Source organism: Hyalella azteca, unplaced genomic scaffold (assembly GCF_000764305.2).
Source record: "Hyalella azteca isolate HAZT.00-mixed unplaced genomic scaffold, Hazt_2.0.2 contig15387, whole genome shotgun sequence".
In the NCBI taxonomy this organism is placed as follows: domain Eukaryota; kingdom Metazoa; phylum Arthropoda; class Malacostraca; order Amphipoda; family Hyalellidae; genus Hyalella; species Hyalella azteca.
The window spans coordinates 411,163-425,757 of record NW_025945243.1 but is presented as its reverse complement, the minus strand read 5'-3'; the positions used below and the strand labels follow the sequence as shown (position 1 = coordinate 425,757).

Sequence of the window (14,595 nt, the reverse complement as noted above, 5' to 3'; positions counted from 1 at the left end):
ATAAGGTAAATGAAAAAGTTTGTTACAGACGCATTTACTTATTTCAATAACAGACATTCATGCCGCGCATATTTATGAACGCTCCTAGCAGACTCGTGGAGAGGAGCAAATGATCGTCCCAGACTACTGGCAGACATGCTGCACAAAGTAGAAGAATAACCTGAAATCGACCAATCAAAAACTATAAAAAATCCTTCACTACTAGAGCAAATGACCATCTCCATATAACGAAATAGAAATGCCACACGGAAAATCGTGGCTAGTTTATTAGAATTCATAGCCATTGTCAATTTACGTGGCATAGTTGAAAATTTACGAGTCTAATTTTAGAAAATTACAAAATTAGGTGCTTAGACACTGCGCATGCGCATTACACTGACGAAAAATTGGTAAATAAAGCCGATAATTAGCAACAGGTCAGGTTAAGAAAAAATAAAAATACTGAAGCACATCCAGCAAAATTGAAGAATCAAATGAAAGCGTGATGGAATCATTACCAACAATATCTCCTAAGATAACAACGGTTTCTTTTAAAGACAAAAATAGGAGTTTGAGGTACGAGACGCTGGTAAGGAACAACCATAAGTATAAGCCGCACACGAAAACAGAACAAAGCTGGCCACCAGAAGGCAAACAAATATTTTTTACAGGCATCATTTGGCACAAGAATCATTTGCAATAAACCGGGTGGAAAATTCAGAGAGAAAAGTATAATTTATCCACGAAGGAAGGACACGAAGTGTTTGACAGTCATGATATATTCATACGATATATTTGATATAAATGCATGGTGCAGATGATGGCTAAGGTGCATCTACTGAATATTTAAGACTAAGTCTAAGGTACTAAGAGCTAAGTAATATCACAGATGGAGCGACTATGTAGAGAATCAGAGGCCTACACCATGAGGCGGATTACGGCCTCAAACTCGTGGCGCAGGCACCGTTCATTCAAACAGCGATGTGCGACGTGCTTGACTTGTACCGAGTTGTACGGCAACGCAAGACTTTACTGAGCGTGGCGTGGACGATCTCAAGGCATCTCTCGGCGTAACGCGCGACAGTAACTTCGTCCAGCTGGCGAGGTAGAGCCAGCTAGTGCACATGTCTCCGTCGAAAATTTCGCGGCACATTCCTCACATTTCCGGCATCAGAGATCCATCAAGTCGCACAAAAGATGCAACACCTAATGACGGCAGTCCCAGCCAACAACCCCACGACGCACAAATTACACAGGACACAAACCTCAACACAAATATAAAGGACATAAACCACAACGCGAACGAAATATTACGCAAACTGGATTATGAGAACAAACATGAGGGATCCACCATCTTAATTGCAGATGAAGTCATGGGTGAGACCTGATTACCGGATTTACATTGGCCACAATCTCGCAAGTACTGGCCGAGCACAGGCAAGAACGACCGCTTGTGTCGTACACATTAACAGAATAATATCGAGAGATTAACGGAATTGTTTTGACGAGTGACTCAACTTTGTAGATAAATATCAAAGCCATGCATCAAACCTGTAGGTACTCTCTCGTTATGACGGCCTTGGGTAAATGTGTTCCAGCTCGAGCTACTTGACGATGAGTGCAACGTTGGGGATGGGTGACCAGTTATACTATGAAGTCAAAGATTGAATCAATTATGGCAGATAAATCAATCGTTCTCAAGTTTTCACAACACAAAGAAGAGAAATCTATGAACAAAATTTAGGTGCTTTCAATGTTTTAATGTTAAGCACATCTAGAGAAATCTGGGAAGAATATCGAGGTTGATTGTGCGTAAATGAGAAAATCACCTTAAGCCGCTAGCCGAAATATTGTTCCATGCTCTGGGGGGGCAGGCAGTCCGTACTGTCAGGCGTCTCTCTCACGAAAAACCTACTGGATGAGGATGGCTACGGTCACTCACTAGAATTTATAAGTTGAACATTTCCTTACAGTCTATTTACATGCCACAAACCAACAAGTTTTTTTCTTAAGTGTTCGAGAAATTAATGATTTAATGGCAACAGCAGTTTTCTTTCATCATGGTTCTCTATTATCAGTAATATAAATATTGAAGTCTCGCCTGGATATGTCCAGGGACCTAAGAAGAAGAAGCATTTCTGAAGGTGCGGGGCGAGTAGAATTATATTTTTATATGTAAATTTTTGTGAAGTATATAATTCTTTCAAAATCATTTAAAAACGAACCCCGTTTGCTGCAATATCGCTTACTTGTAATTTAAATTACACATCTTCAAAAGAATTACAGACATTTAAGGGGCTGCATCGAGACAATCGAGCTAAACAGAACACAATGTAACAGTCGTTGCCAATAATAGGACGATCATCCACGTAAAAAAAAATGTCTTCCGATACATGCGCAGGGACAATTAACTTGTTTGTACTTATCCCAAGATCTTACACCGCTCCTTAATCTAAAATTAAGTTGGCTACGCCAAACTAGTGCAGTAATACAACTATTATCTGATCAATACAATCTTGGTAGCAGGAATCATTCTCGTAATAAGTTTATCACATCGACACTCACAAGACACGTTTTTCCTATGACCCATGTACAAAAAATGAGGTCATTATTAAAAAAATGGCACAAATAGAAATGCACTTTGTTCAATCTTGAACCGCAATCACCGTCGCAGGCAACGCGTTAAGGCGGTGACAAAACCTGTGAGAGAACAAAACGAAAACTGCAAAAAAAAAAAAAAAAATTCAAAAGAACTAGTATGAAGACAATTCTCCGTTTGTGAGTTAACTCTCATTTAATCAACTGTAATTGTGGAAGTATATTTTTTGGCTTTTATAATCAAAGAAATCCGGAATGTTTTCACGTTTGATAAGAAGTTAGAAACCAAAATACCGTTATCAAGCAGGAAATTCAGGCAAACTTGTCACATCTACTTTCGTTGGTACGTAGAAAGCTCCTAATGCAAAGTGAATCTTCCATATTTTCACACTCAAGTAGCTATAATTTCTCCGAACACAATAAAGGCTGAGAATACTTCATTATAAAATCGCTGGCACCACAAGTGAGCCTAGAATTAGAGCTCCACCTCCAGGAGCTACTCGACTTCATCGCTGCCGCCGCCGGCCTGTATGGGCTCGCCGCGCGCACGTCTGTGGAGGAAGAAGTGCAGGATGCCGGCCTGCGCCATGACGTCCATGGTGCCAGCAGCGAGCAGCTCTGCAGGGTCAGGAGTGCCTTGAGGCGGCGCAGGTCTCACTAACGTCGGCCCGAACACCGTCGCCAGGTTGTGCAGCGTCATCTTGTTCACGCCCTCCAACTTGTGCACTCTGTTGTGCAAATTACAATTAATAATATTATACATGAAAAAATGGTGTTGGAATGAATAAAGATCGAAAATGTAATTTAATAATTTCAAACATACGAAATAGATGTAAATGAAATAAAATTGCTTACATGTGTTTTAATTATATTATTACTGAAGAAAAAGTATAATTTCCTTAATGCTTTCGATTCAGTCGAATATACCCTATGTGCATAAAATGCACAAAATATTACTTGCTGAATCTCTTGGAAAATAAAATAAATTTAGATATTAATGTGACACGAAAAAAAGCATCTCTGCAATAAAACAATTGCGCTCTGTCTCAAAGCACTAACTTGACTAAGTGCTCAAGAAGGTAGACAATGATGGACTGGTTGACGCGCGGGAGTTGAGAGAAAAGTGCCAGTAACGTGTTTTTCTTGAGCTCGGGGTCACTGGAGACGTAGGCGTTGAAGAAGCTCGGGTACAGAGAGCTCGTGAAGAGCGCTTCAGGCAGCTCACGGAGGAACAGCTTCAGCAGCCCCGTCACCGAGTGGATGTCTACCTCTTTGATGAGCTGTTCGGCTTCGTACGGGTCTGATACAGAGAGAAAAAAAACGAGAATGTCAATTGTTTTGTATGAAAAGAGTTGTATGTCAGCTTTTTTGATTGGGTCTGAACAGCCGCGTGCATATATAGCATGGGGAGAGTCAAACGACGTTCAATCAGGAACTAATATGGGAATGGGGAAATCATTGCTGACCAAAAATTGAGGACGAAATCGCAAGAGAAAATAAAAAGCATAAGTCAATGGTTGCATTATTCTATCGGGAAATAGGACACGTGCATTTAACTCACTGGTTTCAAATGACTTCTTGAGCCTGGTAATGTCGGAGGACATGCCAGACACGCGGTAGATCCCCAGCTCTCCGATACCACGTCGCTCCACCTCCCGCACGCAGCGAGTTACCACGAAAGGCACGCATCGCTTTTCGCGTCTGCAAAAAAGCAAACATTTAGTAATGAGCTCTCATTTTGGATGGTGTGAAATTTTTAATGAGAAATATACCTAATTATTTGAGGTCACTTGATGGTCCTACCATCTTTGTCAATAGTAGCGAAGTTAGCTCGTGGCTTCAAGTTTCTGATGGGTAGCAGTTGGCTTGTCGATTCAGTGTTTTATTTAATAGACAACTTGGAGCTTTTGTTTCACTTCCAATGCTAAGCTAAGACCCAATTACAGCATTAATAAACACAACGTGGAGTCTTTTGCTTTCGGGAATTCGGTGTTATGATGCGATGGATGAACGCTACGTATAGTATTATTCGAGAGGGCAAGACATACAAGAGGTTAAAGGAGTAGTTAATTTCTGTGTTCATTTTGCAGCAATGAAACGAACATCATCGAGCACACGAGCTGTAGCTGTTAGGGCATTTTATCTTAGCAAAGCACCTCACCTAAGTCAAGTTGTTCACTCGCAAAAGATCGACTGCCTGCCAGTAAACGAACAAGGGAAGTAAGTTTGAAATGTCTACGGAATGCACGTGCGTGGCAACGATTAAGATACGTGGCTTCAATCCAACGATAGTTCATCTTCGTTCATTCCATGATGTTCATGACGTTATCGTTAAATGAACATCACCCGCTTAGAAGCGAACGTTATGACTTCAAGCCTCGCCACCGTGGAAACATCCATTGCTTAATAGCGCCCAGCAGTTCTCTGACGGAAAAAACTCTCTTATTCACTCGAAGATATAACAAGTTGCATGATAGCTCACTTGGTGACGGAAGCGATGGGCGCGCCAAATAGGCCATGAGGTTTGGACGTGGGCACTCTCCTGAGGGTGGCTTCAGGCGGTAGGTACTTGAGCTGCAGCGACAGCTGTAGCTCTGATATAGACAACACCCGCTCCTGCAAGCTCTCCGTCAGCCACGACGTCGACAGCTGAAAACCAGAACATATTTCCTTATAGTTTGAATTGCCATTTACTAGGTGACGGATTCAACCGTTTCTCTTAATGAGGGTTTAACTTTAAAAATTATTTGGTGCGGATAAAATTTTCCTAGATCCAATTCCGGGCACAAAATATAGCTAACTTTTCACTTCTTGGACGCATTGAAGCCCAACACAAAAGAACATTTTCATTTATAACAACATACACGTGATGCCTAGCTAAAAAATAGAAACAATATATTTAAAAATTCAGTGTAAATCCTCAAGAGCAAATGAATATATATACATGTTCTACAGACTCACATCAAGTTCAGCTTTGCCTCTGAGTTTGTTGCCGTCGGCCTCGGTTTGCTCGTAGCACAAAACCCTGAGCGTCTGCGAGCCCTCGAGCTCGATGATGAAGTCCTGGTTCCAGACAGGCTGCGGTCCCTCCACCGTCCGCGTCTTCGCTTTGCGGAAGAAATGCCCGTACGAGTCCACTTCGAAACTCAGAAATAAGCCTGAATAGACAGAAAAAATAGTCAAAAAATTACCTCTGATTAAAATCTGAATAAACAATAACTCACATAAATTTCGAGCAACTGGTGTTTATTGTCATCAAAGGAATTAAACAGATGATTAAATAGATATTTTACTTAGCGACATTAAATAGATTTTACTTAGGTTGAGTTTCATTTACAGCCAAAATCGTCAAAAGAAAACAGTTGAAACCAACGATAATTAATTTTATTACAAAGTATAAGAACAAATAGCATGAAAATGACGAGAAACAATAATTTCTTCAGCTGCATATACGCCCCATTGCTATACCTTCTCTCGCATCACCCCCTAACGAGAAATAATGCCACAGTCTAAGTGTTAGAAATAGAGACTAACTGGCAGGCTGGGCGAGTCCCTGCATGCCGGTGACGAGGAGGTGGAGGTCGCCCAGTAAGAGCGGCTCGTCGCGTCCTGAGCGCAGCAGGAAGTTGCCCATGTTGGTCTTGAGGAAGCTGCGGTAGGCGGTGATCCAGCCCTGCAGCTCCTGCGCCGTCAGCGAGTTCCCGCCCACGCCCGGGGTGTTGTTCTGCAAGAAGATTTTCTTCGTTGACGTGAATTGTAAAAACGCACAAAAATGACATTATTCATTGACTGATGGAAGAAGCGGAAGAGAGAGTGTTTTTTTTTTTTTGCATGGATATTAATCGCTTGGCAAGCCAAGAAAAGGTCGAATTCCTGCGTTTCCATTGACACGGAGGTCACTAAATTTCACAAGTTTATACTAAACACCAGGACGCAGTGCGTTACTTTACAGTGTACCAGATGACGTCATACCTGCAGGACATTAACAGCTTCAGTCCACTCATGTCGCTCGTACTGCGACGAGAGCAGGAACGTGTGGTGGAGGTTGGACAAGCATCGCCTCCCCACGCGCCACGGCAGAGACGGTGAGGCCAGGATGAGCTGAGCCTCGAGCTCAGAGAGGCGCTTGCGCAGCTTGTCAACGCGCGAGTTGTGCAGCAGACCGCCGCCCCCCGACTGCACGCCCCCCGTACCGCTCTGCACGATGCGTCATCGAAACAAACACTTTTAAGCCTAAGGTACGCTTAAAGACAGTTTCATCACTGTGTTGCAGTGTAATCTGGCAAAGGCCTACTTAGTTGGAACTACTCTTCAAATAATATTATTAACAAATGCAAATTTTTCTACGTGTTCAACTTGCGCGCTGACTAACTTGGTTAATTATTTTTCCGTTTTGAAAAGCATACACGTAAGATAATTTGTTGCATGTCTGCAGTGTACGATGTTTCACTATCATTAGCTCGAAGAAGTGTTAAAACGTTCATCAAGATGTTACTTTTCAATTACAAATGAATCTATAAAATTCTTGACTGACAAAGATAATGAATTACGTCAAAAAATAAGTAGTAGACGCGTTTAAATCATCAGCATCGCAACAAAATTTCCCCGCTTGAGCTAATCTGATGACAGAAATGGGTCAACGCGTCGGCTGGGGGAGGAGATACACGGCATTCATGTCGCCGTACCGGCTTGTCAGAGGAGCCCTCGAGGCGTCGCAGCTGGTCCCGCACGGTGGCCGCCTGACTCTTCAGGTTGACGAGGTTGGGTGGGTTGGCTTCCTTGAACTGCTCCAGGCTGCTGCACGCCTCGATCAAGATGTCGTGCAGACTGATGAACCACTTCAAGTCAAATGTGAATTTATCCGCTCGATTTGTAGCCTGCGTCGAGAGAAAATTTCAATTGAAAAACTTTGCGACAACGGGTTTTTTCTAACACTTTCCAGGTCATAAAATCCTCAAGATTTAAGTAACGACATATTGTAAGATGCCTTATATGTATTGTATCCCTTCAAACGACGAGTATTTTTTTTCTCTTCCTATTCGCCCCACAAAGGTAAAATATGCTGGAGTTTAAAAGCGGCCAGAGCGCCCCCAGTTTCAACTCTTATGGCACCTTATACTTGGCGCACAAGAGGACGTCGTTGAATAAGAAGAGATGGCGCAGCTTGCGACTGCCGTCCACGAGCTCCACGATGAAGGAGTTGCGCACGAGGTGCCGTTGAGGTCGATCACACAACTGAAGTTCAGGTAGAAGTCAATGTACAATCATCAGCGCTGATATCATGACTGGCAATAACAAGTAAGTGGATCACGACGAGGAGTAAAAATATTTGTAAAAATATTTCCATGAAAGAAAAAAGTTGTAATAGTCAGCATTCAGCTACAGTGACCTCAAGGAAAATTCAGAAGATCGTTGCTCTATGTAGTGATGTTATACTATTATACTAGTGAAAATCAGTACCAAAGTAGCGTCACGTATACGCATACTGACCGGCAGCATAGCGTCACTCTGTATCACAGAACAATCTGAGAGGAAGCTTTGGAAGAGCCGCAGGGCTTCCTGCAGCGACTCGCTGTCTTGCTCAGGCGTGTGCTTCAGTAAGTCCTGAAGGTATAATATACATAGAGTGCAGAGTGATGGCATATGTTCTAGAGTTTATTGCAAGATAAAATTACTATGGTATGTACATGCTCAGAACGTACAAACTGTAATTTTTTCCAGGTGACTGAAAAATGAACACATACAGGGCACCTATGATGCAGGCCACAAGAGAATTAGCACGAGTTGATTGACCATTATTTTTATATTTAAACTCTAAGCATTTAAATTGATTATAAGAAGATTTAATATGCAACGGCTGGTAAGGTTCAATTAACGTTACACTACAATATCACTTTGTAAATTATCTACAATTTGAATTAAAAATGGTACGAGTTTTATCTTGACACGGGAAAATTTAAAGTGATCTACGTTCATCAGACATCTGCACTGACAACTGAAGCTCATTAATGAAGCCTGTGACTCACGTGGAGCACGAGTGTATTTTTCTGAACCCTGGCGACGGGCCTGTGCAGGAGCTCCTCGAGCGTGTGCTCCTGACCATGCAGCGACTTGAGTTTGATGGAGCGGCTGATGGTCGCAAAGCAGCTGTTCTCGCAGCTGCAACGACGCACCGTCTCCACTGCACGCGAGTAGTTCGCCAGAAACTGCCCGTAAACCTCCAGCTTCTGAGCCTGCGAAAAAAGTCTTTCTTAACACACTTTCCTTAAATATCTCATTTTATAATTCTGCCCATGTCGAGAAAGATATTTTCATTATAGAACAGAGTACTTATATAGCACATATTTGTAAATTTACTTCGCGTGTCAGTTACTTTTCAAATTACGAAGACACAAATCTTGCGAATGCTACATCAAAATATTCATGATCTATAGGGATGAAGAACTGCATGGATGAGATAGACGCGGGATACTCTACCCAGCAACATGCACAGTTTGATTCGTACCAGAGATAGAAAAAGGCTGCCGATGCTGCTGTTGGGCGCATCGTGCTGGCTTGCGAGTTCCTTTAGGCCATCTAGGAAATCCTTGTGTGTGTTGTAGAGCTCAGGGATGCGGTAGAAGACGGTGGAATAATCGTCTGGGGAGATTACGACCTGCGACGATGTCAGCGTCGCCTTCAGAGCCTTCATGTACTGCACAAGAAACGAGGAATTAGAAAAGAAAATTCAAGCAAGGCAAGTCAACTAATGGAGATTTAGGAACTTGATATTTACTCAACATTAGCGAGAGAGTGATGGACAGCTCTGTTAATACACATTATCTATGCAAAGCATTGGTTCCCTCCATTCTTCACAAAGCGATGGAATGGCGACAGAAAAAAATCTTGAAGTTTATTTAGCCGTTTATTTATCCATCATTTTGAAATTATCAACATAATTTTGTGGTATATCTTAAAGAGTAACATGGAAGAGGTTTGGGAGCTACTAATGATAAAGGCACAGTCACACAATCCCTCACACTACACGACAACAACAAGCAACCTACTTTCCATGAGCACAAGAATACTCAGAATACTCAAGAATACACAAGAATACTCGCAGCACTCTCCCTCCTACGAGATATAACCTGGCGCCTCACCTGCAGCACGACCTGCAGGCACTCCAGGTAGACAGTCTCAGACTCGAGTATGGAGGCAATGATACAGCGGCACATGGTCAGGTGCTGAGCCTCCGCCAGCACAGGGTCTTCGGCCACGTCACTGAGTGACGCCCATCGTCGTCCTCCACTCTTGTCGTGACTGCTAATGCTGCTGTCGCTGCTGCTACTGCTGCTGCTCTTGTTGCTGTTACTCTTGTTAATGTTAACGCTGCTGTCCCTGCTTGTTTTGCTGCGATTCGTACCAGTGAAATCAGTAAGGTTGCTGTCCGCGCTAACTGAGCTGACGTTGCTAGAGTTGCGCAGAATGTTGTTGTTGAGGTGGTGGTTGACGTTGGTGTGGTTAGTGGTTGTTGTTCGAACGACACTTGAGCTTACACACGGCGGACTATCGGGAGCTGAAGGCATGTGGCTCGTCGATTCCACACTGCTGCCGTACACGCCTGCAATTAAATTAAAACCACGCCTTGACAAAAAATCGCGTTTTCACACAAGTCTAACACAAAAAAATCTCACTTCACTGAGAAAATGCTTGGCAGAGAGTGAAAAATACTGACTAAAAGTTTAACATTTCAATCAAGATGCGACAAATGATGGAATAATTCATTTCAAAATTTCAGGAAAGACAAAAGAAGTACCTAACCTAGTTAATACCTCACATTGTTCATGATATGCACAGCAGTATAAAACTTAAAATATATATAAATATAACGAATGCTAGCAAGACAGCTTTTTGACACAAAGAAAATGTAGCAAAAAAGGTACACAACTGAACACTTTTATGGACAGTGAAATCGAAAAAATATGCTGATATGGGGAACTATAAAGTTGCTTCCAGGTGCCGCGTAGAATAGAAGACATTCTAAGAACAGTGGCCTCAAGAGCAGCACAAGCCGGAGCTCGGGAGGCAAAAGGCGTGCCCTGATAGTCGTAAAAAGCGTGAAAACGCGACCCAACGACGCCATAAAGGAGACGCCGTCGCTGGTGCACTGCATCGTCGCCCTATGGACTCAAGAAATGCCCTGCCTACACCGACCACTCTTGTGTTCAGTGTGAGCCCACACGACTGCATTAAAAGCTCACTCAATGAAGATAGAAGGCTTGACAAGCATTATTAGATTACGTAGACGGCAATTTTACTAGAAAAATTAAATCTTTGCATAGAATCTACATTCTTTGAAAATGTTTTATGTGATTCTGTACGACTCGTGCAATTTATAGAGGTTTGATTATGGATCTTTTATTCGTCTGATCAATGAAGTAAATAAATAAAGCATGCTAATACATCAAAAGAAAGTCTCGAGATTGGTCTCGCTGCACCACGTACAAAGAAATTAGACGAACCGGTCTTTAAAAAAACCTTTCACCCGAGCTGGGTTTTCATGCCCCTGACATTTGTTTTAAATTAACCGCCATTGTGTGCTGGTAATCAGGAACTTCAGATATAAATAGGATTATTTAAGCACCACAAATATAGCATCAAAGTCATTTTATGATAAGCAAGCGTGCAGAAACTACTTATTAAATTATGAACTTCATCCTGCCTGTTTCGGATGTAATAATAGGAGGTCGTAAAGGAATATCACAATTGCCGTCTCCAGACGTGACTTCCAGGAGCTACGCTCACAACGCGTCCTGCGAACGCAATAAAGCTGAGATGGTTATAACGAGTGTAGCTGAAGAAGAGCTCAACAAGCCCACGGCGAACAAATGCATACTTCTATCGATAATGCACTGAAACCAGGGAATAAATCTATCTGGAAAAGAATTCGGGAACTTCGAGAACAAAAATTGACGGAAAAACATCAGGCAATAGAAGCTTTCATCGTTGCATCTCCTAGAAGATCTCTGAACCCAAAGAGGAAAAAAATATAATGACGGTTTACTAAATAAAGCATGGACCAAGTCAACGAAATTGGGAACGTAGATCTCCATTAAATAAGCAAATCTCTCGACAGTCACGTTCAGCCTCTAATGAAGGTCACAAGTAAGAAAAACTGTTGCTTCTTTCATTGCCGCTTCTAAGGGAAATGCTATTTTGAAGAAAGTCACGGACGAACGAACTCCAGACAATGTGAATCAAATACAATGAAGTCACGTCAACACTGTTTTCGACAGTTACATAGACACAACCACTAAACAACGAAACTGCCAGTAGTTCAACATGCGAGGGCAAGGTGCATTTTCGTTCTGCCTAGATCTGTACGACTGCCACTTTCATGGCATATTGAAAGTTTAGCCCAGGTTCTTACAAAGCACAATGAAGTGTCAAAACGACTCCATAACGTGAAGACAATCAGTGTTAATTTAGTAAAAAAAAGTCCTTATTAGAACTCAAATAAATGCAAGCAGAATGACTGGGCAGAGTCATTGGGTAGGAAAATTTTCTCACAGCAAAGCACATCACACGCAAATGACGGCTTGGATGTACAGCTCAAGGGACTCCACGGGAGGATATTAAGGACATCGCGTTCGCAGGCAGGGCTCAATACGCAAGGTTCAGAGCCACGCTAAACTTCAACGTCTTAAGATAAATATTAATTTGACCGAAAACTGATGAATTCTTAACGAAAAGTTGCTATTGTCCTCAAGTGAACTGAAATGAACTTGTTTCCACCTCTTTGTTAAAGACTATTTCGGCAAGTAGTGCCGAAATAGTCAGATCCTGAGTGCCGAAAAGAAAGTAAAATACTTGAATTTTTGAAACGGATAGTAATAATTCATTAGGGGCATTTTTAAAATAGATAAAATTTCACTTGAAACGAGATAACGAATAGAAAAAACGTCTTGTAACCATCAATAAGAAAGCCTAACTTTCTATGGGTGATATGAAGAGATGGTGAGAACATGCGCAAGCTCAGCAGCGTGTCGAACGATCCGTCATCCGGATGCAGCGAGTAGCAGCACCGAAGGAAGCATAGAAAGGATGAGCTAAGGCCGAGTTCCCATCGTTATATCTCGTGCTTAGTGGCCTGGCAACGTCGCGTTCATGTCACACTTTCAGTTCTTTTCTTGTTTCACGCGTTGGAAATACTGCTAAGATCTCAGTACAATTCTTCACCAGGAGATGCAATTTGAAATTTATAAGATGCTGAAGGAGGTGCACAACAGAAAGCGCAGCAGCAGCTGCAGGTCTGGCGAGGTTCGGTCAAGTAAGTCGCTGGTGTTGCCGGTCAGTGGCTAGCTGCGTCGACACACGAGAGCAGCGGACCGAATCCGGCCCACCTCGCGGCCAAACAGGATTTCCTGCGACCGAAGCTGCAGTGTGGGACACGCATTCAGGCTCAAAGAGCCTTATCCCCGTAGGAAGACTCAATTAAATGACATATGTATTTCACGGAAAATAATCAAACATGGCGAACAAAATCAATTCACATGTAATAAAAAAAACATAAAAACTTGCCCAGAATGTAATTTTGCATATGTTGATACCTCGGGTTAAATAGCCATAAGAGAAATCGGTACTGAATGGAACGACGCAAAGCCAGAAGTCGAGGTTTGCAAATTATATTTGTAAGCCAGAAAACTAGATTTTCGCAAGGAAGATTTTTTGCAAATGCAAGGAATGGCAGAAAGCCATACGAAAGACCTCATGAATATTACCAGATTATGGTAAACGGCAAAACGGTGCCTCACGCTTTTTTTTATTTTAGAACAGAAAGCTGCTTCAAAGTGTCTGTAAGTTATAATGGCGGTTTTCTTGTTATGGTAAGTATAAGAGGTGTTACTTAGCTAACTTGTTTAGCGCATAAAAATGTGCGGTAATCGCTGAACTATTTTAAAATCATCTATGATACAACTATCGTAATTCAAGATTTTACACACTCAGGACAGTTTTTTCAAATGAACAATATGAAGTGAACCCGAATTATTACTTAAAAAGACAGTGAAACAAACTGCACTCGGGAAGAGGAGGCGTAAGTTAGTTATTGCGAGCAGATTTTCCACTCTTCTGAAAATTCTGCCATTCGCTCGTTTTATTGAGAGGATTGACACATTTTTTCCAAGAGGCAATTTCGGCCTAGAAAGTTGGCAACGAACGGCATCGAAGAAACTTGCCGGAGGCCAGACATCCGCAGTGATGCTTCGATTGATGGTGCGCCACTGCAGCGCAGCAGTACCACCACTGCACCACACGGGTACAGTGCAGCAGTACCACCACTGCACCACATAGCGTTCAACAGAGCATCGTATATGAATGTTAGCCGCTGAGCTCATCGGCTGAAGTGAAAGTGGATTTACTTCTTAAGAGAAGAAAGCCACCACCAAATGAGCGTAGAATATTCACGGGAACTCATTTGAAAATAATTTCAAGTGATAAAATAAACAGTTTTTGAAAATTATGCATTTAAATTGGAAATAACACGAATTACAAAGTAATTTTGTGCCTAATTATTCTCTTGTACCGTTCTTTAGAAGTTTTTCGACAAAAACTAGTTTCGTTAAGACTTAATAAGCAAAATTCGGCATACGTTTGGCTGCAATGCCGCTAAAGATCGTACAAAGCAAGCTCTTATCTTATCACACTATCAGATTACTTCCATAAGAGTACCACACAGCTTTTCTTAATTCGTGGAAGAAATATCATCTGAAAATGGATAGTTAAATTCATTCAATACCACAAAGTAGATTGCCAAGAATTCCCCACAAACGGCATTGAAATGCGCAAAGAAGATCTACAAAAATTAATGAAAACGTTTATTAGTCATGCCCGAAGTATTCTGTCGCTTGGAAGTGCTTCAATGCTTCTCGATTTGAAATATAACTTACGCGAAAATTCCCAATCATAACGCCAATTTTTCAACACTGAATGAAACCAATACTCTTGGAAGATTGAGAAGTAAATAAAAGCGTACAGGAA

The 14,595-nt window shown here is 41.9% G+C and overlaps 1 protein-coding gene across 1 annotated transcript in view; it reads right to left on the bottom strand.

The window, feature by feature from the left end:
- Positions 1-23: 23 nt before the first annotated feature.
- The window catches only part of LOC108672839 (active breakpoint cluster region-related protein), a 44,102-nt gene continuing 29,530 nt past the window's right edge, over positions 24-14,595 (bottom strand). Inside the window, exons 3-15 of the mRNA XM_018160583.2 lie at positions 9,717-10,177; positions 9,083-9,271; positions 8,604-8,810; positions 8,068-8,181; positions 7,690-7,812; positions 7,263-7,454; positions 6,550-6,774; positions 6,112-6,301; positions 5,539-5,735; positions 5,060-5,226; positions 4,139-4,278; positions 3,637-3,877; positions 24-3,305 (exon numbers count right to left, since the gene is read on the bottom strand). Coding sequence (XP_018016072.1) covers positions 3,074-3,305; positions 3,637-3,877; positions 4,139-4,278; positions 5,060-5,226; positions 5,539-5,735; positions 6,112-6,301; positions 6,550-6,774; positions 7,263-7,454; positions 7,690-7,812; positions 8,068-8,181; positions 8,604-8,810; positions 9,083-9,271; positions 9,717-10,177 — 2,678 coding nt within the window. The 3' untranslated portion in view covers positions 24-3,073. The remainder of the gene's footprint in view (positions 3,306-3,636; positions 3,878-4,138; positions 4,279-5,059; positions 5,227-5,538; positions 5,736-6,111; positions 6,302-6,549; positions 6,775-7,262; positions 7,455-7,689; positions 7,813-8,067; positions 8,182-8,603; positions 8,811-9,082; positions 9,272-9,716; positions 10,178-14,595) is intronic.